The sequence below is a fragment of the Cuculus canorus genome, chromosome 29 (assembly GCF_017976375.1).
Source record: "Cuculus canorus isolate bCucCan1 chromosome 29, bCucCan1.pri, whole genome shotgun sequence".
NCBI lineage: Eukaryota > Metazoa > Chordata > Aves > Cuculiformes > Cuculidae > Cuculus > Cuculus canorus.
The window spans coordinates 3,054,014-3,065,173 of NC_071429.1; the positions used below are offsets into that span (position 1 = coordinate 3,054,014).

The 11,160-nt window shown below is 63.1% G+C and overlaps 1 protein-coding gene across 1 annotated transcript; it reads right to left on the reverse strand.

Moving 5' to 3' along the window:
- Positions 1–1,950: 1,950 nt before the first annotated feature.
- TAMALIN (trafficking regulator and scaffold protein tamalin) lies at positions 1,951–8,142 on the reverse strand. Its single transcript, XM_054051322.1, has 9 exons — positions 7,990–8,142; positions 5,061–5,110; positions 4,505–4,559; positions 4,056–4,158; positions 3,566–3,659; positions 3,424–3,490; positions 2,963–3,029; positions 2,677–2,852; positions 1,951–2,400 (listed from the first exon to the last, which is right to left on the reverse strand). Exons 1-9 carry the CDS (start codon positions 8,119–8,121, stop codon positions 2,140–2,142), a joined length of 1,005 nt encoding a protein of 334 aa, XP_053907297.1. The 5' UTR covers positions 8,122–8,142; the 3' UTR covers positions 1,951–2,139.
- Between the last annotated feature and the right edge of the window lie 3,018 nt (positions 8,143–11,160).

An 11,160-nucleotide genomic window follows, 5' to 3' on the forward strand; every position in this document is an offset into this window, starting at 1 on the left:
CCCCCCCCCCCCAGATGGAACCGGGGTAAACGGGGGGGGGGGGGGTCCTGGAGCAATGGGGGCTCCTGGAGATAGTGGGGGGGGTCCTGGAGATAGTGGGGTTCTTGGAGCCATAGGGGGAGCCAGAGCTGTTGGGGGGGTCCCAAAGATGAAGGGTGGGTTGGAGTCTTTTGGGGGGTCCTGGAGCCACCGGGGGGGGAATTAGAGCTGTTGGGGGGGGGGGGCAGAGGCAGTGAGGGGGTCTCAGAGATGGTGGGGGGGCTCAGAGCCATCGGGGGGGGGGTCTCAAAGCCATTGGGGGGGGGGGTCACAGAGCCCAAGTGATGGCCACAGGGCACCCATGGGCGCCCAGAAGCCCAAGCGATGGTCACAGCGCAGTGCCCAGAAGCCCAGGTGATGGTCACAGAGCACCCATGGGTGCCCAGAAGCCCAGGTGATGGTCACAGGGCACCCATGGGTGCTGCCAGGTGTCTCCATCCCAGCGCCGCAGCCTCGCCCCGCGTGCCCCCCGTGTCCCTGGCTGACCCTCGTTGTGGCTATCAAAAGCCCAGCGTGGGCCACCAGCCGGCGCGCGGGTCCCATGACGGGGTATGGGCGCCCCAATTTGGCAGCGTCGGCGGGTGCTGCCGCCGCCGCCGGTACAACCGGACCATAAATGTCCAAGCGTTGAGCGGCCTGGCACGGGGACAGCACGGGGACAGCACGGGGACAGCGAGCCACGCACGCCGCACACAGCCCTGCGTGAGCGTAAGAGTGCACACGCATTCCTGCAGCCCCCCCCACGTGTGCACACGCAGCCCTGCAGCACACACACACGCACACGTGTGCACACGCAGCCCTGGAGCCCCACACAGAGCACACGTGTGCACACGCAGCCCTGCAGCAGGGCAGCAAGGCCACCCCCGTGCAAGGGAGTCCTTGTGCAAGGCCATCCACATGTGTGGGTCTCAGGTTCCTCGTGCAAGGGAATCCTCGTGCAAGGGAATCTTCATTCAAGAGAAGCCCTGTGTGCACCGACACTGTCGTGCAAGGGAATGCGTGAATGGGAAGTCTTGTGCAAAGAAATCCTTGTTGGAGGCTCCCCCTCTGCAAGGAAATCCTGGTGCAAGGGAATAGTCGTGCAAAGGAATCTGTGTGAAAGGGAACTCTCGTGCAAAGGAATCCTCGTGCGAGGAACTCGTGTGTGCAAGGAAACCCTCGTGCGAGGGACTCCTCTTGTGCAAGGAAAGGGGCAGTTTGGGGGCAAAAGGGGCAGTTCGGGGGGGTAAAATGGGAAACAAGGGGGGGCAAAAGGGGCAGTTTTGGGGGCAAAAGGAGCGGTTTGGGGGCAAAATGGGAAGCAAGGGGGGGCAAAAGGAGCGGTTTGGGGGCAAAATGGGAAGCAAGGGGGGGCAAAAGGGTCAGCACAGGGGGCAAAGGGGCAATTTCTGGGGCAAAAGGGGCAGCATGAGGGGGTCAAAAGGCACAGTTTGGGGGCAAAAGGGGCAGTACGGGGGGGGGGCAAAGCAATCGGTGGCAAAAGGGGGCGGCAAGGAGGAGGAAGGCGGTGGGGGGGGGGGGCAAGAGGGGGGGGCTGCAGTTTGGGGGTCTCCAGGGGATATGTGTGTGTGTCCCCCCCAGTCACAGCCACAGCAGCTGCAAAAAGTCTCTGTATTGGTGAGTGCAGTACAAAAGCCCCTGAGGGCCCCCCCCCAAACTAGAGGGGACACCGCCCCCCCCCCCAAATTCCTGAGCTGAGCGGTGGCTTCGCAGCCACATCCATGGGGACCCCCGTGACTGAGACCCCCATAATCTGGGGGGGGGGAGGGGGGGGCACAAACTGGGGCTGTGACCCCCCCCCCAGACTGGGAGCGGAGAGGCAAACTGGGACCACTGGGACTGTGACCCCCCCTCCCCCAAACTGGGGGCGGAGAGGCAAACTGGGACCCCCGTGTCCATGCCCCCCCCTCCAAGTACTGGGAGCCCCGTGTCCATGACCCCTCCATGGGTGGTGGTGGTGGGGGCAAAATTGGGACCCCCAGGCCGGACCTCGAGCTCCTTCCAGTGCCCCCCGGGGGGGGTGGTTTGGGGAGTGGGATCCCCACAATCTTTTGCAATAAATAAATAAATAGTGGGGGGCGCAGTGTCCCCCCCCCCCGGTCAGAGCTGACTCTCCTCCTCCTCCAGCGCTCGGTTCAAGCCTGGGATGAACTTCAGCAGCCGCCGGCGGAAGCTGCTCTGACGGCATTTTCGGGGTGCAGCTGCCACTGCCCCCCCTCCACCTTCAGGGGGGTCCCCGGGGCGTGCCCCCCCCGGCCGCCCCGCGCCCCCCAGCTTGAGGCTGGTGCTGCGCATCAGTGCCGGCCGGGGCCGCGGCGGGGGGGGGACGGGACCCCCAGTGTCCGCATCCTTCGCTGTATCCTTCGCTGTATCCTTCGCTGCGTTGTTGTCGGCATCCCTGGCTGCATCCCTGTATGCAGCATCCCTGTCCACATTCCTGGTTGCATCCTTGGCTGCAGCCTTGTCTGCATTCCTGGTCGCATACTTGTCCACATCCCTGGCTGCATCTTTGTCCGCATTCCTCGTCGCATCCCTGTATGCAGCATCCCTGGCTGCATCCTTGCCCGCATCCTTGCCCGCATCCCTGGCTGCATCCCTGGCTGCATCCTTGCCCGCATCCTTGCCCGCATCCCTGGCTGCATCCTTGTCCGCATCCCCATCGTCGGAGGTGAAGAGACACGTTTGGTAGAGCGATTCGTCGCTGCCGCAGGCGCTGCCGTGGGGGGAGCCGCCGCGGAGCCCCCCCGCAGCCTGCAGGCACCAGCGCACCGACTCCAGCGTGGCGTAGATGTTGGGGTCCTTGGCCACTACACCTGATTGAAGGGGGAAGGATGAGAGCGAGGGAAGGAGATGGGGGTGGAGGAAATGGGGGTCAAGGGGGGGCCCTTCCTCCTCCTCCCCCCCAGGACCCCTATAGCCTCACCTCGCACCAAGCGCTGCTCCTGCACCAGCAGCGAGCGGTACTCGCCCCACTTCTCATAGAGCGTTTGCTGAGGGGTGCGGAGAAAAAAGGGGGGGAGGATGCTGGGGGAGGGTGGGTCTCAGCCCCATCGCGACCCCCCCAGTCTTATATTGACCCTCCCAGCCCCATCTTGACCCCCTCAGCCTCATATTGACGCCTCCCGCACCATCTCGACCCCTCCAGCCCCATCCTGACCCCCCCCCCAGCCTCACCTTGGCCCCCCCCAGCCCCATCCTGACTCCCCTCAGCCCCATCTCGACCCCCCCAGCCTCACCTTGACCCCTCCAGCCCCATCTCGACTCCCCCAGCCCCCTCCTGACCCCTCCAGCCTCACCTTGACCCCCCCCAGCCCCATCCTACCCCCCCCCAGCCCCATCTCGACCCCCCCCAGCCCCATCCTGACCCCCCCAGCCCCCTCCAACCTTCAGGTACTGCAGCCTGGCCTCCAGCTCAGCCCTCCGGATGGACGTCCCGTAGAGGGTGTCAAGGCTGTGGGGCAGCAGCGGTCAGTGGGGGGGCCCCCCAACCCCCCCCCCCCCCCGTTAACTCCCCCTCTCCGCTCACCGTAGAGCATTCCCTGAGCTCTTGATGATCTCCACAATCTCCCGGTGCCGAACCCCCTCCACGTTGAGCCCATTGACCCCCGTGATGGCATCCCCTGTGCCGGGGGGGGGGAACGACACACACACACAGGTTCAGGGGGGGCTGAACCCCATTGCTGGACCCCCCCCCATCCCCTCCCCCGGCATCGTTGGGGCAGGATGGGAGCACTGGGGTGATACTGGGGCGATACTGGGGCAGGATGGGGGCACTGGGATGATACTGGGGCAGGATAGAGGCACTGGGATGATACTGGTGCAGGATGGGGGCACTGGGATGATACTGGGGTGATACTGGGGCAGGTTGTGGGGCTTGGGGGGGATACTGGGATGGCACTGGGGCAGGATGTGGGGCACTGGGATGATACTGGGATGGCACTGGGGCAGGATGCGGGGCTCGGGGGGATACTGGGATGGCACTGGGATGGCACTGGGGTAGCTGGCGCTGTGCTCACCCGGCTGCAGCCCCGCCGCCTCGGCCGCGCTCCCGCCGTGGACGCGGCACACGAAGGTCAACAGCTCCACGCGGTTCCTGTCGGGGTGGTGGAGCCCATAGGTCTGAAACGGGGGGAGGACACACACAGTGAGGGGCACAGAGGGGACCCCCACCCCCATTACCAGTGATCCCAGTCCTGCCTTGGTGCTGGGCAGCACCCGGGGACCCAGCGAGCTAAAAATACCAGAGGGGCAGCGTAAAAATAGACTGGAGGGGAAGAGCAGGACAGGCTGAGAGGGTGCTGAGCACAGCACGGCTCGGCACGGCTTAGTATGGCACAACACGGCACAGCTCGGCACGGCTTGGCTTAGTATGGTACGGCACAGCACAGCTTAGCACAGCTCGGTGGAGTACGGCACGGCTCAGCTCAGTTTGGCCCAGTTTGGCCCAGTTCGGCTCAGCACCCACCTGGATCTCAAAGCCAAAGGTCTCCTCCGCCGCCTTCTGCAGTGTCACCACCCTCCTGGGGGGCACATGGGGGTGAGGGACAGCAGAACCCCTGCACCCCCCACACACACACCTTGAGGCTTTTGGGGTGCAGGGGGGGACTGCTCTGTGCTGGGGGGGACCCCAAGGTCAGGACCCCCCCCCCAGAGACCCTCAGCCTCTCCCATGGGTGCTGGGTGGGACCCCAACACAAAAGAATGGGATTCCCCCCCACCCCTCCAAAGGATGGGACCCCCCCAGTGCCCCCCAACCTCTCCTCCCATGGATGCTGAATGGGACCCCAAAGACAGGACCCCCCTTCAAAGGATGGGACCCCCCCCAACACCCCCCAACCTCTCCCATGGGTGCTGAGTGGGACCCCAAGGTCATGACCCCCGTCCAAAGGATGGGACCCCCCCAATTTCCAGCCCCTGTGGGGATTCTGTGGGGGAGCAAGGGGAGCAGCAGGGGGACCCCAACCCCACCCCTGTGTCCCCCCCCCCCCAATTTCTGCATCTCACCCCCCCTTTCCCCTTACCTGTGCTCTTGGGGGGACTCGCTCGGGGACACCCACTGGAGCCCCTCACCCTGCGGCCGAGTGAGAGCCATCAGGGGGGGCCCATCCATCTGCCCCCCCCCAACCAGTGCCACCCAAAATAGGGTGTCCTGGCAGGGACCCCCCCCAAATCCCAGCCTCAAACCAGCCCCCCCCCAGTTTGGGGGTGTCCCTGAATCCCAGTTCCAAACCATGTCCCCCAGTTTGGGGGTGTCCCTGAACCCCAGTCCCAAACAATGACCCCCAGTTTGGGGGTGTCCCTGAACCCCAGTCCCAAACCATGACCTCCAGTTTGGGGATGCCCCTGAACCCCAGTCTCAAATCAGAGCCCCCCCCCCCTATTTTGCCCCCCTCCCAAATCCCAGCCTCAACCTCCCCCCCCCAATTTGGGGACCCCCCAACACTCCTGGGCCAAACCATCCCCCCCCATCCCCATTCTGCTCATAACAAGAGGCTTTGATGGGGCTCAAAGCCCCCCCAGTCTGTTCGTCCCACGCTTGGACGTCACCATATGTCACCCCCCCACTTGGGGGGGGCCCCGGGCACAGAGGGGACCCTGTTTTGGGTCCAAAGGGGAGGGGTTTATGGGCCAAATGTCCCCCCCGCCTTGGCCCAGACAATGGCCCCGTTGTGGGGGACGCGGGGGCGGCCGGAGGGACAGGCGGGCAGGATAGGACCCTCGCTGTGGGGCAGGGATTGGGGGGGGGGACAGGGCTGTCCCCAAATGCCCCTCCGTGCCCGCTGGGCTCCGGCTCGGCACGATTGGCGTCATCGTCTTGAGAGCAACTGGGGACCAATGTGTCCCTTTGCTCTGGGATGTCACCAGATTGATGGGCACCCGCAGCCACTGAGGGTGTCCCCAGCGCCCCACGGGTGCCACCAACCCTACGGATGTCCCCAGTCCTCAAGGATGTCACCAGATTGATGGGCACCCGCAGCCACTGAGGGTGTCCCCAGCGCCCCACGGGTGCCACCAACCCTACGGATGTCCCCAGTCCTCAAGGATGTCACCAGATTGATGGGCACCCGCAGCCACTGAGGGTGTCCCCAGCACCCCACGGGTGCCACCAACCCTACGGATGTCCCCAGTCCTCAAGGATGTCACCAGATTGATGGGCATCCGCAGCCACTGAGGGTGTCCCCAGCGCCCCATGGGTGTCCTCAGACTCCCAGAGGTGCCACCACATCTATGGATGCCACAGCTCCCCTGTGGGTGCCCTGAGTCCCTGTGGGCATCCTGAGCCCTACGGGTGTCCCCAGTCCCTCTAAGTGCCACCAGACCCCATAGGTGTCCCCAAGCCCTCCGTGGGCGCCCATCCATGGCCATTTAAGTTCAACCTCCCCAACCCGTTGGCGCGTTGGCCACTGGAAACGCTGCCGCCTGTCCCGTTGGGCCCCCACGTCACCCCAGTGCCGGGCAGGTGACACGGGACACTCTTAACCCCCCTTGGGGACACCTCTGGCCGTGGCCTCGGCCGGTGAACGGGAGCCAGAACCCACACGTGACCCCGAAGCCACTTCTGCTCCGGATGTCGGCTCCGCTCTCGCTTCCCCAACGCGACGCTCAGGAAGCACAGTGGGGCCAGAGGGGGACATTGGGGGCGGCGGCAGCGCCACTGCGGAGGGGGCGGCACAGGGGACACGGTGGCAGAGGGTCCCACGTTCCACCAAGCTGAAGAACCTTGTGCCCTGTCCCCCCATCTCGATGGGGCAGAGCGTGGGGAGACACTGCCCCAAGGACACTGGGGTGTCCCTGCACCCCAAAGGCTGTGGGGCAGGATGGGGGCTTGGGGGGGGGGCACTGGGATGATACTGGGGCAGGACATCGGGCTTTGGGGGGGCACTGGGGTGATACTGGGGCAGAACATGGGGCTTGGGGGGGCACTGGGGTGATACTGGGGCAGGACATGGGGCTTGGGGGGGCACTGGGGTGACATTCAGGCAGGATGTAGGGCTCTGGGGGGCACTGGGGTGATACTGGGGCAGGATGTGGGGCTTTGGGGGGGCACTGGGGCAATAGGTTAGAGGGCCAGTGAGGCAGGACAAGACCCTGGGAGAGGACACCGGGGCAGCCCCACAGGGTGGGGGTATGCGTAGCACCCCCGCTCTGTCTCTCCACCCCGTTCCCAGCCCTGGTGCACAACTGGGGTGTCCCCCCCTTACCCCAGTGCCCCCTTAGACCCACAGCCTATCCCAGTATCACCCCAGTGTCTCCCCAAGCCCCACGTCCTGCCCCAGTATCATCCCAGTATCATCCCAGTGCCCACCAAGCCCCATATCCTGCCCAGTGTCACCCCAGGGTCACTCCAGTGTCCCTCCAAGCCCCACATCGTGCCCCAGTGTCACCCCAATAGCCCCCCCAGCCCCACATCCTGCCCCAGTGTCGCCCCAGTATCACCCTAATAGCCCTCTAGCCCCATATCTTGCCCCAGTGTCACCCCAGTATCAGCCCAGTATCACCCCAGTATGAGCCCAGTATCATCCCAAGCCCCACATCCTGCCCCAGTATCAGCCCAGTATCACCCCAGTACCACCTCAAGCCCCACGTCCTGCCCCAGTATCAGCCCAGTATCACCCCAATGTCCCTGAAGCCCTACCTCTTGCCCCAGTGTCACCCCAGTGTCACCCCAGCGTGTCTCCAGTCACACTGGAGTGAAGCCCCAGTGCCACTCCAGTGCCCACGTCCTGTCCCAGTACCACCCCAGTGGCCCCCAAGCTCTATACCTCCCACCCCAATGTCACCCCAGTGTCTCCCCCCAAGACTCTTCCCCAGTGCCCCCCCCCAGTGGCTCCATTCCCCCAGTGCCCCCCCCCAGTGGCTCCAGTCCCCCCAGTGCCCCCCCCCAGTGGCTCCATTCCCCCAGTGCCCCCCCCCAGTGGCTCCAGTCCCCCCGGTGTCCCGGGCTCTCACCGTGCGCACCCGGGGCAGGGTCCCGCCGGCGGCCGCCAGTGCCCGGTACAGCTCGGCGGGCCCGGGGCGCTCCGGAGCCGCCGCCGCATCCTCCTCCTTCGCGCGGAGCCGCCGCAGCCGCCGCAGGGTCATGGCCGGGCGGCGCCCCGCCGAGCGCCGCTAAATCAGCCCGGGGGAGCCACGCCCCCGTGCTTAAGCCACGCCCCCTCGTGCGGGAGACACGCCCCCTCGCACTGAAGCCACGCTCCCTCCTGCTGGAGCGGCGGGTCCTCCTGGTGCGGAAACCACGCCCCTCGCGCTTAAGCCACGCCCCTCCCGCTGAAACCACGCCCCCATGCTGGAGCCACGCCCCTCCTGCTGAAGCTACGTTGCCTCGCGAGGAAAGCCACGCCCCTCGTGTGGAAACCACACCCCGTTGTATGGAAACCACGCCCTGTCATACGGAAACCACGCCCCATCATGCAGGAGCAACGCCCCATCGTGTGGAAACCACGCCCTCTAGGAAAGAGAGCCACGCCCCTTTGGCACCGAGCCACATTTCCCAATGGGAGAGCCAGGCCCCCTTTTGATGAAACCACACCCCTAGAGAGGGAGCCACACCCCCTTTTGCAGAAGCCACGCCCCTTTGAAAGAAGACAGGCCCCCCCCCCCCCCCCATGGGGAGGGATCAGCGCCCTCCTTGCGAGGGAGCCACGCCCCCTAGTGAGGGAACACGCCTCCTCATCAGGAAGTCACGCCCCCTCATGACGAAGCCACGCCCCTTTGTTGAAGCCACGCCCCCATCGGGAGGGAGAAACGCCCCCTAAAGAGGGAGCCACTCCCCTTCGAGTTGGGAATCGATGTGGTCTCTATAACAGAAGCTTTGCTGCTCCCCGGAGCTGCAATTCCAGCCAAGAACCCCCAGCGGATTCACCCCACGGGACAGCATCCCACCCCCACCGCTTTCTGGGGTGAATTCCAGGCAGCAGAACGCCAGACCGCACTTCCAGCGAGGATTTGAACCATTCCCGCAAGGCTTTGGCTGCACCGAGGACGGGGACGCACAGACGGAGGAACAATTCCCGGAGGCAGGCGCGGTGTGGTGTGGCTCAGGGAGGTGGCAGGAATTTCCAGCTGGAATTAAAGAGTTTGCCCAGATGTTTATTTAAAATTGGCCAAAAAAAAAATTCACTTTGGAACAATCCCACCGGCGTTCCCACCCATCGGCTCTGACTTCTCCGGTTTGGAAGTGCCTGAGAAAAAAACCAGGGTTGAACCTGCCACTCATCCCAGGGCACGGAGCCACAACCCTTGCTCAGGGAGCAAAGAACAACATAGAGTCATAGAATAGTTTAGGTTGGAAGGGACCTTGAAGACCATCCAGTTCCAACCTCCCTGTGATGGGCAGGGACATCCCGCTGGATCAGGTATCCAAGGTCCCATCCAACCTGGCCTGGAACCCCTCCAGGGATGGGGCAGCCACAGCTTCCCTGGAAAACCTGTTCCAGTGTCTCACCGCTCTCACAGTGAAGAAATTCTTCCTCATGTCCAGTCTAAATCTGCCCCTTTCCAGTTTATCCCCGTTCCCCCTCATCCCATCACCACAAACCCTCTGAACATCCCACCGCGCTCCCAACACGTGGCAGTGCAGGGAAGACAACGTCCCCTCCACCAAAGCCATTCCAAACCTATTTTCCCATCGCATTTCCTATTAAAAAAAGGGGTAAAGATGAATTTTGCTATAAAAAAACCCCCACGTTCTCAACTCAAGAGGCTGCTGCCTCGATTTCCAGGTTGGGATCCCAGATGGTGCCTCCACACCCCTTCCCCCCACCAGCTCCGTCTGAGCCTATGGGATCCCCCAGCCCCGATGGATTTTCCTCTTGATCCGCTTCCACCAAGGAGGCCCCAATTAGGGAGAATTAAGCGTGGGGTTGCACAGCCCCCTGAGCAAAGAGGATTTCTTAGGGATGCCGGGCACTTGGGAATGTCCGGAGGGAAATGGAAAGGCTGGAGAAGTGGAGCTGTGAGAACCTCACCTTCTATGATTCTACCATTCTATGACTAACATTGATCCTTCTTGGAAGCTGTGGATCAATGTGTGGAGACAGATCTCAACCCTCTTCCACCCAGCGAGGGAGATGGGATTTCATCCCGTGGGAGCTGGAAATCCCAGGCTGCCTCATCCCCGCCTCCCCTCAACCACAGCATCTCCGAGTGCATTGCGGAAGAACGGAGCTGTGTTTCAACCAACATTAGGAGAAAGATTCCCGGCGGGGGAAGAGTTCAACTGAGACCTCTTCGGGGCTGAGAGCTGCTCGGTTCCGATCCCTCCTTCCTCTCCCAGCAAGACTCCAACACCTCAAAAGTGAATAAAACCACCTTTAATCATGTACAGCAGAAAGACGGCCTCGTTTTATATTAAACAAAGATCTCCTATCTTACACGGTATGTACAGTTGCATACGGAAGAGGTAAAGTGTCTAAGTGGCTATTTTACAGTCCATTTCTAATCAAATAGACAAACCCAAACAAATAAAAAGGGGCGGGGAAGTACCAAGAGATCTGTTCCGCCGCCGCCGTACCGCCCGGCGACCCCCCCCGAGGTGGTGAGCTCTGTACCTTCTGCCTCTCCCCGTTTGCCCTCGAGTATCCGACGTCTCCGCTTGGAGCCGCTGCTCATGCATCTCTCATCCTGGATTGCCTGTAGGGTTGGGTTTTCCCACAGCCACCTCGGAGCCGGGCGCATTCCGGAGCCGGGCAGCGATTCCTATGTTTGCTCCCAGTCGTTAAGTGAGCACTGAGCCTCCCTGCCACGTGTTTGCATGAAAAGTGCTGGAGATATGCTACATAGTCAGCGTTCTCACCTCGGATTTGACCATTTCACGATGGCATCGCTCTACCAACAAGGCTTAATCCGTGATTTTACTTCCAGGGCCACCTTCTCGCCCTGCCCTCACCCCTTCTGACTCCACTCCGGTTTGGTTTAGCGCTGAGGCAGATGCGTGTGTGGCTACAGTTGAGGGGCAGCGGAGGCAGTGCCGGTTCCACGGCTGGTTGAGCATCACTGAGATGGGATGAGAGAGTCGGAAACGGTGCTCGTGGAGGAGCAGGCGGCAAACGGACCTACCGGCACGACCGGCTTTCCTACGGCAGCTTATTTCAGTCGCTAAGGCTTCCAAACTCTGTCCGC